The sequence below is a fragment of the Pseudorasbora parva genome, chromosome 3 (assembly GCF_024679245.1).
Source record: "Pseudorasbora parva isolate DD20220531a chromosome 3, ASM2467924v1, whole genome shotgun sequence".
NCBI classification, from domain to species: domain Eukaryota; kingdom Metazoa; phylum Chordata; class Actinopteri; order Cypriniformes; family Gobionidae; genus Pseudorasbora; species Pseudorasbora parva.
Window position 1 is genome coordinate 12,229,758 of NC_090174.1, and position 19,439 is coordinate 12,249,196.

Below are 19,439 nucleotides of genomic sequence, written 5' to 3' on the forward strand. Positions count from 1 at the left end.
CATTTTTCTGGACCTTTTTACAGTAGGTAAAAGTCTCGGTAATCTTCACTGACATTGTCCGTAATGATTACAGAGACGGCACATTCAGACGGGACTAAAATCACAGAGAACCTCTGGTAATAACTACTTTACCCCCACATCTCCATGTTAATCTAATCCAGTCCGAATAGGGCTTAAGTCTGTTTGTTAACAGTGATGTACACATAATGTTATTTTTGACTGGTCATGGGTCATGTCCCATTCGTGTATGGTCCTTCACTAGTCTGTAAGCAATCTAACAGACTCAATATTCAGGCTATTTCAATATTTAGTTTTTTGCTTTGCTTATTGAAACAGAACAAAAGCATATTACAGTAAAAAAAAAAACTGTTACTGGACATGCTTTTTCTGTATTTCAAGGGGATACAGAGATTTAAACATACGTTACAGCACGGAAGCCCTCAAAGCATTATTACTTTCGTATTTATTTGCCCTTTGTAATCTTTAATCAAAATGTGTGTTTACTGCCGCAAGTGTGTGATAATCTGTTACTAATATGATATCACAGCAATTGCAAACCACAAAGATCAACCAACCATCCAATCAATTCCCCATTAATAAAAAAAATGAAGCTGTATAACTCACATAATACATTGTTTCATGTCGACATTAAATGAGGCATTCCAACATTACAGGCAGTGTGCACAAATATCCAGTTAAACCAATAGGTGAAAATCATTTGACTTTTGCATGAGTGATTGTACTCATTTGATTTATATGTATTTCTCTAATAGTCCAGAAGTTTGCAGACTGTGGGGGACATAAGAATTAGGAAAACAGTCAACTTGTTGGACGGTCTGTTTCAAAGACTGCTTTCATTTCTGCAATTTGCTGATGGTGGAAATGATGGGTAGATCAAACATGACAGGTTGCTGTGAAAAGAGGTGGAGAATTATTCTTTATGTCCCCTGAGATAAAGAAAAAAGCAGACTGGCTCTGGTTGTTACTGTATAGTTGTTTTGGAAAATCCTGCTCTCTATTCAGTCTTCCTTCCTCCTGTCCCCTGGTACCAGCTACTGCTGTCTAATGTGGTGCCACATGAGTACTAATAAGCTCTCAGTTTTTAAAGGGCATTTAACACTATTAAGAAAACACTTTCTAAGGAGGATCTTTATTTAAGATAACAAAATTACATTTTCAGTACACACTTTAATGTCCAATTTCTCTGTCGGGGCATGCGCAGAGCCAGCAAAACCTGCGTAACACTTTAGAATACTCTTCCATAGTTATGAATAACTACAATGGACACATTATTAACACTCCAGTAACTACAATTAACCAAGAATAAACTCTAATTAACAAATTAGTAAGTAATAGAGCAAATATGTAGGTGGTAGTTCACTATTAGTTAATAAATAATATCATTTTTTATACCTCCCTGGGGACTACTAAGAACTACTATATACAGATTCACAATTAACATGAATAATTCATAATGTATAGTTAATTATAAAGTGAAGGTTAAAGTTTTGTGTTAGTTAATATACTGTAAAAAATTATTTAGAAAAAAAGTTACCTGGTTGCCTTAAAATTTTGAGTTCATTGAAATTAAAATTTTGAGTTAATACAATGACAATTTTTTGAGATTCGACAACCTTTATTAAAATATTATTAAAAGATTTTGTAAGCATACTGGGTAATTGTGTGTGTGTTTTTTTTCTGATAACGCAGTGAAACATGCCAAATAGTGTTATTTTCATGATTTATCAAATTTTTTATGTGGTTCAAATACAAAAATATTTTGAGTTTCTATTTATTAAACAAATTTCCTTCATTGTATCAAACATTTTTAATTTCAATAAACTCAAAATATTAAGGCAACCAGGAAACTTACTTTTTTAAGTTAAACCAACAAAAAACAACCTTTTTTTACAGTGTAGTAGGTACTAGAATGCTAATAGTTAATAGTGTTAATAGTTTGTTCCTGTGTAGTTATGCATTAATGACAGAACAGTATTCTAAATTGTTACCCAAACCTGTTACTATTAAAACTATGAAACTCAATTTTATTGAGCAAATATGGTAGAGCTTTATATAATATAACTGTATAAAACCTGAGAACTTCCTAGATCAACCTTTTGTGAAAATTTTTAACTATTTAAAAATTTGACAATTTGAGGGATATCCATTAAATACACTTTTAGATCACTATATATAAATACATCTTATATACACAATTTCAGTGGTTTTACCATGAATACAGACAAGTTAACATGATACCACCACCACCACCAAAAGTAATTAATTGTGTCTGCTTTACTAATAGTTTGACTAAGTCGAAATAAATTGTGTTTTGGGTAAATAAGCAAACAAACAAACTGGATATCTGTATTCATGAAATCTGCATAGGACAAGGCCATAAATTAGTATATAAATATGTAATGCACAAAAGAATAGAAAAAATACACATAATTAGTGTATTATATGCTTAGCATTTTAAGTATGCATAATTCAAATACAGTAAAGTACCTCTTGACTTATTCATACTAAGAGCTAAGAGCTCCAATAAGAGATTTTTGAATGCACTTGAATTGAAAGCTAGACTTTAAAGCCTGCATTAGGAAATAAATTGTAAAACTAAAGCTAAATGATCACTGAATGTGTTTCTCTTTTTTATGAATAATTAAAAATTTGATCAGATTTTACTGTGTAAGGAATTTAATGCAATCCATTTCATAATACATTAGCCTATATCAAATATAGTACAATTACATGAAGTAAATGAACCATATGCTAATGCCTTTAAATCACATCTAATACATTCATTCATTTAAATCTTATGATTGAGAAAATAGTCTTTGATACAACATTACATTGGCATGAATATATTTCCCACCTCTCAAAAGCTGTTAGCTCTTTTACATTTCTGTGAGCTATCATTTTATATTTTGCTTTTTAAAACAGCTAACCTGAATATTTAATAGAAAGGGAGTTTTTTATCGTCACACTGATTTGTGTGTGTGTTAATGGCTTCACAGCAGTATTGCGAATGCTCTGTGGGGTGTTCAAATCTCTGCATACACAATGGCTTTAAATGAGAGGTTTTGTGGAAAAACAACTTGACATTCCTATATTACATGTAATATATACTTAAATACATATATATAAAAAAACAATATACTTTTTATTTTAGAACCTTTTTAGGTTATGACTGAGAATGGAAACAAGACACTGTATCATGAATTGACGCTATGGGAATGCTACTGGTGAGCCGGTGTCTGAAGCACATGTGCTACACAACAGGCATGCCGAAGCATGGCAATGCAACGCAGTGTCTCATTCTCTTTCTCAGGGAACCATGGTTGCAGTCATAACCTGAGACATTCCTTTTCGAGGTGGAACTCTACATTGGGCCTTGAGTTGACACTATTGGAACGAAATATCCATTTTGCCATACTGACAGATTGTCTGCTCACTGTGCTTGTAAATTATCCAGTAAGACAAGCTGTATTCAAAAGCATTGCCATATAGCTCACAGACGACCAAAAACTAGATAGCTTGAGGTTATGTCCATAGCTCAAATACTACCCATATTCCCTGACCTATCACTGAATCAGGATCTAGATAGCTGACAGACTCAAACTGGCTTTTTAGTTGCGGTTAATGTTGGCTCCAAGTCTGAACCTCGAGCCATGACTCAAACTCAGATTTGCTGTGTGCATAACTGCATTGTATAGTACATAGTCCTCAAAGCTATTCTGACTGGTGTGCCATTAGGAAGCACACTATTAAGCATCCTATCCTTTATCCCCTCCTATCCTTAGGACTAAGAAGAAGCAGATAAATGCTTCACAGAGAGAGCTAAAGCCAAGGAAGTGGGATGCTAAAGCGGTATTGCCCAATCTTCCTGTACTGTCTAGCCTCTTGACGTGATCACAGAAGGGAGAAGGGTGAACAGTGATAATGTGGCACGCAAGTTGTGTTTTTACCTATCATCCACATTTATCACAACTCAACTGTTATAAAGGGAGCATATCACTATCACCTCTAAACTGCCTTTGTATTCTTGACTGGAGGGCACCAGATGAAAGAGTGGGTTGCGACAGAATGAAATGCCCAATCTCTTTATCTGGGTCTGCTATTTAAGTATTACCAAGGAGTTGCATCCATATCTACTCCATATTCCTAGTGTTGGACAGGCAACAATAAACATGTGACTATTTTTTCATAATTTGTGCACTAAGAAGGGCAGCAGGTAGAGGAATGGGTCTTCGCGGCCACATTACAGTGAAAGTCCACATCTTCAACACCCATTATATCAGAGAGCATATCCAGATTACCTCCATAGATCTAGCTTCCGGAGATAAATAGAGGCTATTACATACTCCGCAAGAACATAGAAAAAATTCTTTCTCCCAGGGCTGTGAAAAGAAAATTACATTATTTTGTTCTTGCAGCCCTGGTTTGGGAGTTCTTGCAGTTTGTTCTCGACAGATCATCTGAGCAGAACTTTTTTCTTGTGGGTGTCCGAGAACAATTGTGTGATACATGAGCTCCATGGTGTTCAAGGGCATGACAGACCATGGGGCAGGGCGCTTAACAGTGAAACCTGCTCTCTATACCTAATAGCATACTCTATGCCAGATTGGAAGAAGCCATCGAGCAGATTTCCGGATTTTGCACGAGAGCTGAAGACCTAGCAAGGGACTTAATACACAAGGTGCAGATGCTTGGCTGCCATCCCCCTTGAAAAGTGTCAAGTGGGAGTGAATGAGGACAACCATTCACCTTGAGGGCTGATTGAGTGCGCTCCGCTCTGAGGCACATAACACAAATATTATGAAGATCGTCTGGTGTTATGTACCTCTGACATGGCCACACACTTAATTGATTTGCTAGACATATGGTTTGCTAAACATATATATTTTTTTTTTTTACTCTTAGCCACAACAGAAATAAATGTTGATATGCACAGACAGACAAATGGCTTCCTGAAGACAAAGACTCTGGTGACATTCTCTCTGGGTGCCATATACTCTGCCAGTTGGCAGTAGCCAGACAGCTGTATAGCACACATGCTTCAGACACTGGCTCATGCAGAGCATTCCCATAGCGTTATCTCATGATGAAGTGTACAGCGTAGAGTTCTAATGCGAAAGGAAGAACTTGTATAGTGGCGGTATATATCAGTTTCAAATTAACAATTTTCTCCAAACTTTCTGTTCCTCAAAGAAAAATTTATTTAAATTATAATAATTAGGGCTGTGCAGCAGAGCTAATAGCTGTAATTGTAACAATCTCAAAATTATTTGTATCTGTCTCTCTATTCTGATAAATCCGGAAGTGGCTGGGGCTTTTGAAGGAAGTTTATGAAATTTCACAAGAATTCCATTTTGTTTCCTTCATATTTAATAAATATGTCTGTTTAATAATAATTAAAACATTTATTAAAATATCTTCTAATTGAAACAACAATACTAAATGTTAAATAAAAGGAATATAAATTGTGAAAGGAGAAGCAAAAAGTAGACAGTGGGTGTAGTGTAAACAGAAGATCTGTTGTCTTCATCGTGCCGGGGAATCATGTGTTCAGTCAAGATGGGTCCAGGCAGGGCTGCCACTACCTAGGCAGAGTAGATGATTGCCTAGAGTGTCAGGCATTGAGGTGGGGCCTCCATAACCATTGAATACCCCTATATCAGGAATGGGCAAACTCGGTCCTGAAGGGCCACTGTGCTGCAGAGTTTAGCTCCAACCCTCCAACAAATGGTGACCAGTGCATATGGCAGTGTGGTGATTTCTCCATTCTCCCCTTCCTGGACCCTTGAGGACACCAGCGTGCATGATGGTTGTCCTATATTTGAGTTATGTCAAACAATAACCTTCAATAAGAGGACTCGTACATTAAAATAGCTGATTAGAGAACATAGAAGTTTTTTCCTGAAAAATTGAGTATATATTAAAATGTTATTAGGAATGTGCTCAAAGTATACCTTTTTCAGAAAAGCATTATGGCTTATACCAAATAACATGTAAGCCATGGGCTTATACATTTTATGAATGAAATGAGCAAAGCGTAATCACAAATCAATCTCTGCGCTCATAAAACAGAGCTTTGATAAGAGATATATCAACTAAACAACTACATCATACACATTTTCTACTATTTGATGTCAATTGAAATATTTTAGAGCTTGTATGGTATGATACATGAGTGTAAATTTTATGAATGAAATAAGGACAGTGTAATCTCAAATCAAATAGCTGCACTGCCATTGTTCATCTCTCATTTAAACATTTTATGTTTTTCTGTCTCGCACTCTCTCTGAGACGGCAAGAATTCATCTAGGCCTATTCTTTATAATTTGTTCAGATTTGCATTTGTATGCAAAAAAGTAAAAGTTGTTTTTAACTATTTTTAACCACTGAAAACATTTGTATTTCACAGGTTCTCCCTGTGAATATTCTTCATCATTACTAAAGTATGTTTCTTGTTGTCCTAAATAATTGAACTTGTCTTTTCAAAACTGATTGTGTGTATGTGCATGTGTTGCAGGTGGTGGGGGAATGGCGTTTCAGTAAGATCCATTGTGACATTTTCGTCACATTGGACGTCATGATGTGCACAGCGAGCATTCTTAATCTGTGTGCTATTAGTATTGACAGGTAAGTTCTGCTATCAGTTCATGAAAAGTGTAATGATTCTCCTAAATGGCAAGAATACCATAGATCAATCGCACATCTTCCAGTGGTCCGTGGGATGAGGGGTTATTGTATGAAATTGACATGAAATTGACATATTGGATCCTGTTGATGTAAACTGGTCAATTGAGTTAGTTGTTAAAAACAGGAGAGGGAGAGAAATAAAAGATAGTAAAAAAGATCAATATTTTTTTTCCATATAATGGTAGTCAGTGTTCACCAAAGCTGTTTGGTAACCAACATTCTTCAAAATATCATATTTTGTGTACCGCAGAAGAAAGAAAGTCATACAGGTTTGGAATGACATGGGAGCGAGTAAATGGTGATACAATTATAATTTTTGGGGAGAAGGCGTAGTGTATTCAAAGGGATGAATCCAATAAACATTTGTCTTTTTCTTTAAACACCTGCAATTCAGTTTAATCAGGTGCTAAATTGCTTTCCACAGTTAAACATGCTATTCCTTCCCATAGAAAAAAGGCATTATACTGAATATTAGTTTAAAAAAAGAGATGTTTGTCTGCAGTTTTATTGATCATGTCAGCAGTAATTCATCAAATTATGACCATTTGAAAGAGAAGAGCATTATAAACAGGCACTTTTTCAATGCTGGATTGAAATTGCACAATTTCAATAAAGTCTCAGATTACAGTATAGTTTGCTGCATAAATCAGGGAATTGCAATGTAAAATACATTGAGTGCTAAACTGAGTGCTAAAACAATGCAGACAGCACTAATAAACAACACTTTCAGATAGCATATTGCATGATTAGTGAACTCAAGCATTTTGTTAGAGTAGGAATACCCCTGAAGCTTTGGAAATGATGATGAGTTTTAGGTTCATTACAGTTAAAAAAGCAAGATATATGATGGTACAATAACGGCAGCTGGTAGCTGAGGCAGCTGTTCAGGTGTGACCATTAAAGTTTCTTCCTCTGTTTGTCTGCTTAAATTTGAAATTACCACATCCTAACTACCCACTTTTCATCTCTTTTCCTCTGGGCTTCTCATGCAGGTACACAGCTGTTGCCATGCCGATGTTGTACAACACACGCTACAGCTCCAAGAGACGTGTCACTGTAATGATCTCGGTGGTTTGGGTGCTTTCGTTCGCTATTTCTTGCCCCCTGCTGTTTGGATTAAATAACACAGGTAAATAACTGAACTCTAGTGTCCAGTGGCGGCATGCTTTACACTGCATCTGACATTGGCCATGGAAACCCATTCTATAAAGCTCTCTACGCACTGTTCTTGCAGAAGTTGCAGACTTCTGCACACTGTGCACCTCAGCACATTGACCCTGCTCTGTGATTTTACCTGACCTACCACATTATGGCTTAGTTGCTGTTGTTCTCAGTTGCTTCCACTTTGTTATAAAACCACTAACAGTTGACCGTGGAATATATAGTAGTGAGTAAATTGACTTATTGCATAGGTGACAACTTATCATGGTACCACGCTGGAATTTCAATGAGCTCCTGAGAGCGACCCATTTCTTCACAAATGTTTCTAGAAGCATCTGCATGCCTAGGGGCTTGATTTTATACACCTTTGGCCATGGAAGTGATTAGAACACCTGAATTCACCTGAAATCAGTTGGAGGGGTATCCCAATACTTTTGACAATATAGTGCATATTTAAACTGATAAGAGTTTGGGGGAAAAATTATCAAGCTCCAAAAAGGACAAAGCACCACAGGGACAATAGCACATAATTATTTATAGATTTCATGACATCATCTCTAGACTTGTTTTAGGATTCTTTTGTATTCTACAATTCACAACATTCAGGTTTGTAAATAATGACCTGTGCCTGATTTGTAAATTAATAATTGACTGATCAAAAACAGTAATGAAAAGCTGCTGTGACCGACCGTACAATTTTTAGTTTTCACAGAACATACAATGACACCATTAAATGGTGATGGCAACTATAAGAGCATCATACTTAGGCTTCCGCATGGCCCTAACTACATCTATTTAGCTATGTTGAAACCAAATATGATGTCAATGCCTCTACTATTACATCGATTTCTGAATATGAATGAACTAACTCCCGTTGCTCTTGATTCCTGCTATCCTCATTATTGGAAGTTCCATCTTCGGGGTCTCTTTTGATCAGAAAAACCATCAGCTTTACTCATGCATATGGAAAATGAAAATATGCTTGATTGTCTTTTTGACATTTGGCGACATTTACTTATTTTTGGCGACATTTACTTATTTTTTACTTATTTTTATTAGAATAATTTTTTTGGTATATACACCCTCTCCGAACTTTACGCTTTAGTATGCCCAAAACAAAAAGTAGCAAGCACCAGCCAATGATTTTGAACTTAAGTAACCTAATTGGTCAAAAATATATACAGTGGGTACGGAAAGTATTCAGACCACCTTACATTTTTCACTATTTGTTATATTGCAGCCATTTGCTAAACTCATTTAAGTTCATTTTTTTTCTCATTAACCCCCAGGAGTCGGCTATCGTGCCGGCGCAATAGACTAGCATTTTTTTCTTATCAGTGCCAAAGAGGCTCAAATAACTATGTTGATTTTTATCATTCAGGTACACACAATACCCCATATTGAGAGAAAAACACAGAATTGTTGACATTTTTGCAGATTTATTAAAAAAGAAAAACTTAAATATCACATGGTCCTAAATATTCAGACCCTTTGCTCAGTAATTATTAGATGTACCCTTTTGATCTATCTATTTTCTGAATACAGCCATGAGTCTTTTTGGGAAAGATACAACACATTTTTCACACCTGGTTTTGGGGATCCTCTGACATCCCTCCTTGCAGATCCTCTCTAGTAATATCAGGTTGGATGGTAAAAAGCACCCTGGAGAAGGTTTTCATCTAGAATATCCCTGTGCTTGACCAAATTAATCTTTCCCTCGATTGCAACTAGTCGTCCTGTCCCTGCAGCTGAAAAACACCCACAGCATGATGCTGCCACCACCATGCTTTACTTTTGGGACTGTACAGGACAGGTGATGAGCAGTGCCTGGTTTTCTAGTTCTATCTTGGTCTCATCAGACCAGGTAATCTTATTTCTCACCATTTTGGAGTCCTTCAGGTGTTTCTTGGCAAACTTCATGCAGGCTTTCATGTGTCTTGCACTGAGGAGAGGCTTCCGTCAGGCCACTCTGCCATAAAGCCCTGGCTGGTGGATGGCTCCAGTGATGGTTGACTTTCTACAACTTTCTCCCATCTCCTGACTGCATCTCTGGAGCTCAACCACAGCGATCTTTGGCTTCTTCTTTACCTCTTTCACCAAGGCTCAGTTTGGCCAGACGGCTAGCTCTAGGAAGGGTTCTGGTCATCCCAAACATCTTCCATTTAAGGATTGTGGAGGCCACTGTGATCTTAGGAACTCTTAGGTGGTCTTTTTGTAACTCTGGCCAGATCTGTGCCTTGCCACAATTCTGTCTCTGAACTTTTCAAGAACTTCCTTTGACCTCATGTTTCTCATTTGATCTGACATGCACTGTGAGCTGTAAGGTCTTATATAGACAGGTTTGTGGCTTTCCTAATCAAGTCCAATCATTATAATCAAACACAGCTGGACTCAAATGAAGGTGTAGAACCATCTCAAGGATGACCAGAAGAAATGGACAGCACCTGAGTAAAATATATGAGTGTCACTGCAAAGGGTCAGTCTGGAAACCTGTACATTCATTTATACTGCTTCTGTTACACTTTTGCGGGAACTTATCGCAGAAAGGATTATCAATCTGGCCCACTATTGGCAGGTTTAACATGATGATGGATAGAGAAGCGATGGGTCATAGCCTGTAGATCACACCTCTTGTGCAGTAGAAAATACAGAGCAGACTGCCCAGACCAGTGTTCAATTTTAAATTGAGTTTTGTCTGGTGATAACCAGACACGTCTTTACTGTCACTTTTTAATGCATTCTATATATGTACTCTCATACTGTATAATCCATTTTCCAGAACACTGTTGTCACATTGTTATACATTTTCCAGCATGTTTCTAATCAAATTATAATCTAGAGCTAATTTGCACTTGTTATGGGAAATTTGCCCATACAGGCGTTTGCCAGTGCCTCAATGAACTAATTAGTTTTGCAACCATAATTAATTGTGTAATAATATTTCTCATCTCTCTCTCTCTCTCTCTCTCTCTCTCTCTCTCTCTCTCTCTCTCTCTCTCTCTCTCTCTCTCTCTCTCTCTCTCTCTCTCTCTCTCTCTCTCTCTCTCTCTCTCTCTCTCTCTCTCTCTCTCTCAGCTACACGGGATGGTGCCGTGTGTGAAATTGCCAACCCCTCTTTCGTTGTCTACTCCTCCATCATGTCATTCTACGTGCCCTTCATCATCACCCTCCTTGTCTACGTGCAGATCTACGTAGTTCTTCGCAAGCGCCGGAAACGGGTCAACACTAAACGGAGCTGCCAGAAAACAGATGCTGATGCTCAACCCTCTCTCAAGGTGATGTGCATCATGTGAGACAGTAGCCTCAGGGAAAATACCCAGCACTCCCCACAGGAGAAGACATGGTGTCAGTGTCATTTTACGAAAGGACTTGGCCTTTTTCTAGAAAATATGGAGAGTATCTGTCAGCGTTAATTATAAAATCTCTGGGATAATACCAGAACCTGCAGGACACTACTTGAGTTTCAGTTACTCCAAAACCTTTACTCTCCCCTAGAATCAGTGTTGTAGGTTTAATTGAAAGCTTGATTTTGGTTAATGGCAGATATAATAGGGATGCAGATGAAAATTAATTCAAAGTTTTATCTTTAGGACACATCTACATTAATCCGGTTACATTTGAAAATGGCTTTTTCATTTAAATATGCTATCTATCTAGTACACTAGCTTTTTCAAACATTTTCCAAGCGTTTCTCATCCACACTGAAATGTCAGAAACGTTTAAATCATTTTGTATGTGACGTAAAACATAATAAAAGCTGATTGAGATGGAACAGACAAAGTTCTTACATTATTATTTCTGGAACAATTTTATTAGCTAAATATCCCATCACTTATTGGTATGTCCAGGTCACACAATTGTCATTCCATGTATGGTTTAAAATGCAATTGCCATCGTATTTGTCATAGGACAGATTGTCTGTCGTCTCTGCAGGAATGTAATATGAAATTTGTATCAATGTGAAATGTGAATAGGACAAAGCAAGGACATACCGGCATAAACATAGATATCTACTGGTAGATCTAACGTGTCATCACATAAAAATTTGAAAAAAATGTATGTGTCTTCAAAAAGCTCAGATTTCACAGGACAAAAACGGAAAGGTAAAAACATAGAAACCTTTTTTTTTTTTAATGTGACCAGATTAGCCCAGAATAACTAACAGTCTTAGTCTCATTTCAGTATCTCCATTGTGTATTTTGTTATGGGGCATTGCCTTAGCCTTTGTTGAATATGCATTACCCACTGGACACTGTGAGAGTTAAGCCATTAAAGCAAATGAAACCATCACCATGCCAACAATTAGAAGACATTCTTTCCTGAGCTGTAAGGTTTTTAAACAATTCCCTGTGCAATCAATGTGTCAAAGCAGATTGCGTATATGATATACCGGTTACACTTTATTCCTATTCCATTTTCATCACAATACAGAAGTGCTACAAATTATTTCTTTTTTCTGACCTTTGCGCTCTTTCATCATTGATTTCTTTCACCAGCTGTTTTAATGGCCACTTTGGATCTATGGGTTCAGTCATCTAGTTTTAAAGAGTCCCAAGGACTTTTTTGATACTTACAACTGAAGCATTTTCTTTTTTAGTGCTACAAAGGCTATTTTGTGTTCAGTGGATGTATATGCATTGTGTGTCATCAAGAGGCACCAAATATACCTGGGAATTATTTTCAAGGCTCCATGCTGTCATTGAAATGTAACGTCGACCACATGCTGAATCAAATCCGTTTTACCTCTGCCACAGGAAAAGTGCACTCATCCTGAAGATGTGAAACTGTGCACAGTTATCATTAAGACCAACGGTGGTTTGCCTGCCAAACCCAAGAAAGCAGTAAGTCAGTTTTACTTATAAAACAAATCAACAAGTTATTATATTGTAAAATATTGTAGATTAATGTACACAGCTGCCTTTACATTACCACAATCACATCCATTATACCTCAGTACTCTGTCTCATTATGGTGAAGAGTGCAGTTATAAAACAAAATGTACCACATACATTTTGTGGTACAAATTTAAATATTTAGGCTGATTCATTTATATTACATAATATTTTTGACTAAATCAGTAAATTTAGATGTTATATTTTTTTAGGTTACCATTGTTTTTAAGTGTTGTATGTCAAATACCATTGCAGTGCAGTGCATTTTCAGTGTCTTTAATATTGAAATTAATATTGTAATTATTTTTCTTATCTCCTCATCTACTTGAAAAAAAAGGTGTAGGATATACTTAGAGAAGGAAACTGTTTGTAAATATGACTAATAATGGCATATAAATGCTAACGTATAGAATTAAACATGGAATCTTGAAGGCATAATATACACAATATGGACAAAACTTCATATTGGGACACACCTCTTAATTATTGAATTCAAGCGTTTGAATCAGACCCATTGTCACAGGTGTATAAAATTAAGCCCCTACCCATTCAGGTTGCATTTACATGTTTTGAAGAGCTCTGTGAATTCAAGAGTAGTACTGTGATAGGATGCCACATAGTTCATAAAATGCCCTGTCCCAAATGACACACTTCATGTGCACTTTCGGTCTTGTGGACTTACAATAGCCGCTGCGTACGTTGTCGGTTAAGTCCACGAGACCGCAGGGTGTCCCATTTGTCATTTTAGGTCTCAGAAGGGTGCTTGCGAGCGCCCCCTTTAACTCTTTCCCCGCCAGCATTTAAAAAAAAAAAAAGTTGCCAGCCACCGCCAGGGTTTTTGACAATTTGCACAAAAATTGAATAGCCCATAGAATATTTTTTTTAATGAATATCTGAGCATGCAATATATCAAAATAAAGAGCTGACCCTCTTCTTTTAAACAAAAAAAAAAAAAAAATTTATTCTAGCTTCATGCATTCCTTTTTTTATCAACACTTGAATATGGGTAGGTTTCATAAAAAAAGCAAAATTTTGAACAAAAAGTTGAGAAAACCTAATTTTTGTGAAAGACTGTTTCCAGATCAGATTCAGAGCGACGATCAAACGCAGATGGAGTAGATAGAGTCCATCAACACTCCTAATGCTTGCACAGTCATGTAGCTCGTCCTGGGTCCACATTTCATTCAGTAACATTTGGCAGTTTTGATTCATATGCTGTTTATTGATGATCAGGTTATTTTTCATATGCATATGATTACATGCGATCGTTCATTTCACTGTGTCTTATTTGCGTGTGTTTTGATCAGGAGATTCAGTATCTCATTCAGAAGATGCACAATAGTGCCCCCTAGCGTCTGACAGTGAAAACACAGAAAATTCCGTGTTTGGCGGGGAAAGAGTTAATGGTGATATGCGCCCTTGATGCGCACTTCAGCTGAGCCGGCATTGGTGCGGGTTACGCAGCAGACTTCTTCCGGCAGTCAAAGCGGCATTACGTTGTGAAAGTGTGGACTCAGAAAAAGACCGCAAGGGTTTAGGGTGCAATTTGGAACAGGGCCTGTAAGTGGTATTAATGGACAATTGATGCACCTCATGTTGGAAATAAATGTGGTGTTATTTCCAATACAGTGTACACAGTATAAAACGGAGGGCACTTTCTAGATCCTGGCAGCAATTATTGTACCCAGATGAAGACATACATGATTCCTGTATGAGTTGGACACTAATTCAGTGCAGTCAGCATGGTGGGCTCAACATTGGCTCAACCAATGGTGTGTGTTTCTTTTTCTGACCGAGGGCAGATGGGGGGAAGTGTTTGGTAAGAACTGTTGAAAAAAAATCATTTTGTGACAATAATTTATTTATGACACGGATACGTACAACATAAGCAACAATGCAGAGCTTCTTGATTGGCAAAATTAGAATTCAATTCAGTTAGAATTGACAATAAGAAACAAAATGTTTATAAATCCTTTGAGGTTCATAAAATCATGGAAAGACAAGGGTTTCAAATATTGATTTTTTTTTTTATGTATAAAAAAAAATTAATTAAATTAACAGCATCACACTTATATAATGCCTGATAATTTTTTCCAGCTATGTGATTATGTCAAAGTATACAGAAGTATATCTTAAATAAATGTATATTTTAGATGCAGTTAATCTTGTATTGTTCAGTATTCAAATACTCAGAGACCCTAACAGTACATGGTGATGGAAAAAATATGAGATTGAAGGAAAAATGACAATGCATTTGCATTGAAGTCGTTTGAGCAAACACATAGTGTGTCTAGAGGGAATGAAAAACTTTTGAGTGCAAAAACAATTTTTTTCTCCCATCTCATATTTTACCCATCACCATGTCCCCTTAGGAGCTTCATACTAATGTACAAAAACGTATGTGAATGCTTTATGTTCATATAGGCTACCCATGAATGAGATAACCCAGGGTTTGCAAACAACCACTAGACACATTCTTTCTTAGTGTTCATGAAAGCCTTTTAAATTGTGTTAAAAAGTATGTTCCTCATTACATTATGAATGGAATGTGGACTGTAAAAAAGAATAGTTGGACCATGGAAAAACCATGGTGTTTAGTAGAAGATAAGGGTAAAGATTCATGGTAGAATTAATGATAATTAATGTGACAGTAATGTTTTCTTTTTCATTATAAGTTTTAGAAGTTTCACTATAGTATACTTATAGCTTATTCCTTGTTTATAATGGTTAAAATATAGCATAGCAGATAACTCCATCTGTGGATTCTTCTCTTTCTACGAACTGCATGTTTGTTTGGTTAGTGTGAGTCATATATCACATTAGATGGATTATAGTTGGATTACAGTGAGTCATACATCCATGTTTACAGCCTGCCTGTGTTAAATAAGCATTGATTTAACAACTACTTTAAATGTGAATAGTTAATGAGAGGCCATAAGGGCACCAATTACCTCTGTCAGAAACTGTCATGTCAGGGTAAATCAGCTTAAATGCTCTTATTTTCACACATAATATATTTTTTTGTTTTTCCATGTTGTTCTACTAGCACTTAACAGTACAAATTCAAAGTGTCATTATACAATTAATGATAAACACGTCTTCAACAGCAGCTGATAAAGGACGTCCTGCACCAGGGTGATGATGTGGGGGTAGATATCGTGGCAGGCACCAGCCCTCCAGAGAAAAAGAAACAGGAATCCACTCTGGTCGTCGACCTGCTGGCCAACCCAAGCCCCGTCCATGCCTCTCCCTCCCCCGGGGAATGTCAGTCAAATGGAGATGAGAAAAATGGGCATGCCAAGGAGGTCCAGACCCCTAAAGAAGCCAAACCTGTTGAAACTCAGGCACTGTCCAATGGCAAAACGCGAACTACAGTGACCAAAACCATGAGCAAGAGGAAGATATCTCAACATAAAGAGAAGAAGGCTACTCAGATGCTGGCCATTGTTCTAGGTGAGGTCACGATGCGGTCATTTTATAGAAGTATTGCTCAGCCATAAGTCCTTTATTGAGGTCTTGTCCTCAGAGTACCTCAGCTTATTTTCTCTGTTGCAGGTGTTTTCATTATTTGCTGGCTGCCCTTTTTTATTACTCACATTTTGAAAACTCACTGCACGAGCTGCGTGGTGCCACTGGAAATGTACAATGCCTTCACTTGGCTGGGATATGTGAACAGCGCCGTCAACCCTATCATATATACCACTTTCAATGTGGAGTTCAGAAAGGCTTTCATAAAGATATTGCACTGCTGAGGACATTATTCACTGCACTCATAGAGGAGGAGAGATGGAAGATTTCAGAGAGGTTAGTGCCGTCTTTCACTGACATGTGAAATCAAGGATTTACGAAGCCACGCTTTTAATGCAGAACAGTGGGGAAAAAACTCATTACAGAAAATTGAGGTTCAAATGAATGTAAAAGTAGAGTTTTATTTGTGTCTCCATTATGTCAGGCAGTGGAGTGTGTGCGCAAACACCTGTCTATTCTCTTCGGAGTTCGAGTGTGAATGTGATTAATTGTCGATTAAAGAATTGGAGAGAATTTGAGATCGGAAATTGGATCTTGCCACAGAGACTTTTATGCAAGCAGGGACCTGAATGTCAAAAACCAACTATTATATCAATTAAGGGGTGAGAAACTGGTTACAAAATGCTTACAGCTCTGTTTATTCAAGTATTTATTTTGTCTCCAATATTTATTACAGTATTTTAAAGCATAAACAAGGTGAAAATACCATTTGCGGTTTTATAAAGCCAGAACACGAAGGCCCTGACCCAAATGGCCCCCTTAACACTTGCAGTCCTCCTACGAATGACAAATGACAAATGGGACACTCTACAGTTTCATGGATTTAACGGACAGGTGCAAACGCCAGCCATTGTAAGTCCACAAGACTGAAAGTGCATATGAAGTGTGCCATTTGGGACAGTGCCAAAGATATTAAAGGTGCACTCCGTAAGGTTTTGTTTATGTTGCACTGCCGTCTTGAACTTATATAGGCACCTGGGGGCCTGGAGCGCAGAATTATGCAATTTTAGCGAAACGTTTTTAGTTAGCAATGTTTGTTGTTTAAATTTGCCGTTCGCAGTGAGACGTAATTTATTTATTTATTGAGCAAAATTGTCTGATAACAGCCAAGACAAAGTAGTATGGTAATTTGATCACAACATTTCTGACCCAATGAGGCAACCCACCAACAGCGTTAAGCAGAATATACATATTTTTTAATTACTTTGTGTAAAACTTTTTTAAGAAATTGTAAAATTTCCTTTAAAAAATAAAATAAAATACTGAGTGCACCTTTAAGCAAACATAAATGAATGCCTTTGACTTACCGACTATGAAGGATAATGTAAATATGAATTAAATAGTTTTATTGAAGCCCATGACAAAAATGATCATGCATGTTACATTGGTACTTCACATTAAATTGCAGCCAATGTATGTCTCTTGTATTATTTGTGTACATCACAAGTACACAATATTATCTGCGCTAAATGAAGTTGTCTGTTTTTTTGTCTGAGACTAGTATTTTTACTGAAAAAGGTGTTTGATTTGATGTGACAGTTTTTTTTGTTCGTTTTTTGTGGTTGAAAAAATAAATAAAGCACAAATAATTTGTGAAAAAAAGACATTTCAAATGATAAAAGCTGTGTTCCATTTTAAACATGGCCAGAAATATCCACTGCTGGATCTACACATTATCTCAGATTTTTAAAGGGGTCCTGCTTCATGCCCTATAAGCATTGATTTAGTTTTTGGGGTCTACTGGAATATGCTTTCATGCTTGATTGTTCAAAAAAACACATTATTTTCACATATTGTACATTATTACAGTACCTCTCTCCCCTCTCTGGCCCAAACATACTGTTTATTTCCTGTTTTGATGAAGCCCCTCCTTAGGAAATACATAATGTGCTTTGATTGGTTAGCTCGCCCAGTATGTTGTGATTGGCAGTGCGTAGCGCATTCGGGAAATGTCACGCCCCTTACCCTAACCGTAAGCTCTAGTACTCAGATATAAATATTAAAGGGATACTTCACCGCTGGAAAGATGAATGTGTATTTAAATTGGGTAATTTATGTATTAGAAATATGAAATTACACTCCTGAACAAAATCTTAAGACCAGGGGATTCATTGCAAGTTTTACACATTTCGCACTAGTGGATAACCGGGTTGTAAGTGCTGCTTCAAAATGCCAAAAGAAGAAACAGGAGAAAGAGACCAAAAAGTAGAGAATAGGCAATTTATTGAAAACTGCATTTAAACTGAAACCGGGTGTTAATCAGCATGATCAAAGGTTTAAGACCATAGCCCAAAAATAAACGCACAACAGTACTAAAAGTGTCAAAAAAGGACTCAGTAGTGAGTAGCCCCACCGTTCTTGTTGATCGCTTCAAAAACTCGTTTCGGCATGCTTGATGCATCAGGACCGTCCAGGTTAAGTTTTTTCTCGTCAGAGAATAAAACTTTCTTCCACTTTTCAATGTCCCATGTTTGGTGCTCCCTTGCAAATTCTAAACGGGCAAGTTTGTGTCGTGGGAGGAGACGTGGCCTTTTTTTGAAGACGTTTTTTGTTCTTGAGCCCTTCTCTAGCAGATGACGTCTTATGGTTATTGGGCTGCAGTCCTGCCACGTTCAAAGAGAGAAAGACTTTTTGCCTTTGCCATCAGGAGATCTTGACAGTATGACTGCTTAAAGGACAATGCCATGAAAGCCATATTTTTGTGCAGATTTGACCTTTTTATGGCTATGGTCTTAAACTTTTGATCAGCTGATGAATCTTAAGATTCGGTCTTAAGATTTTGTTCAGGAGTATATTTAGAAGTTGGTGTCTTCTAGACTGAGAAAAGCCAGAAAATGTGTTTTTGGCTCATATGGATGAAAGACAACAACTCCCATAGTGCACTTGCTTCACTGCCCTACGAGTCCCCTCTTAATCCAAACCTACCAGTTACATCACTTGCCCACTGTGACAATGCACCCACCGTCATTTTCATTTGTGTAGTAATAAAATAATTTAGTTCAGTTAGATAACAGAAGCTACAATTAAAAACTGAACATGTTTGTTCAATCCAGTGTGAGCTGAATGAGAGTCTCAGCACAGACCAGCAGCAGGAGTCAGATTTTATTCATCACGAGAGTGAGGAGCTGAATGACACAATGATCGCAGAAGATT

The 19,439-nt window shown here is 37.1% G+C and overlaps 1 protein-coding gene across 2 annotated transcripts in view; it reads left to right on the top strand.

Annotated features, from left to right (window-relative positions):
• drd2b (dopamine receptor D2b) overlaps window positions 1–17,888 on the top strand; it is a 70,844-nt gene extending 52,956 nt beyond the window's left edge. The window contains exons 3-8 of one of the 2 annotated variants that reach the window (XM_067439952.1): window positions 6,536–6,645; window positions 7,698–7,834; window positions 10,942–11,141; window positions 12,621–12,707; window positions 15,866–16,211; window positions 16,314–17,888. In XM_067439952.1, the coding sequence (XP_067296053.1) occupies window positions 6,536–6,645; window positions 7,698–7,834; window positions 10,942–11,141; window positions 12,621–12,707; window positions 15,866–16,211; window positions 16,314–16,510 (1,077 nt within the window). In that variant the 3' untranslated portion in view covers window positions 16,511–17,888. The remainder of the gene's footprint in view (window positions 1–6,535; window positions 6,646–7,697; window positions 7,835–10,941; window positions 11,142–12,620; window positions 12,708–15,865; window positions 16,212–16,313) is intronic. The other variant, XM_067439953.1, reaches the window with a different exon arrangement.
• Window positions 17,889–19,439: the final 1,551 nt, after the last annotated feature.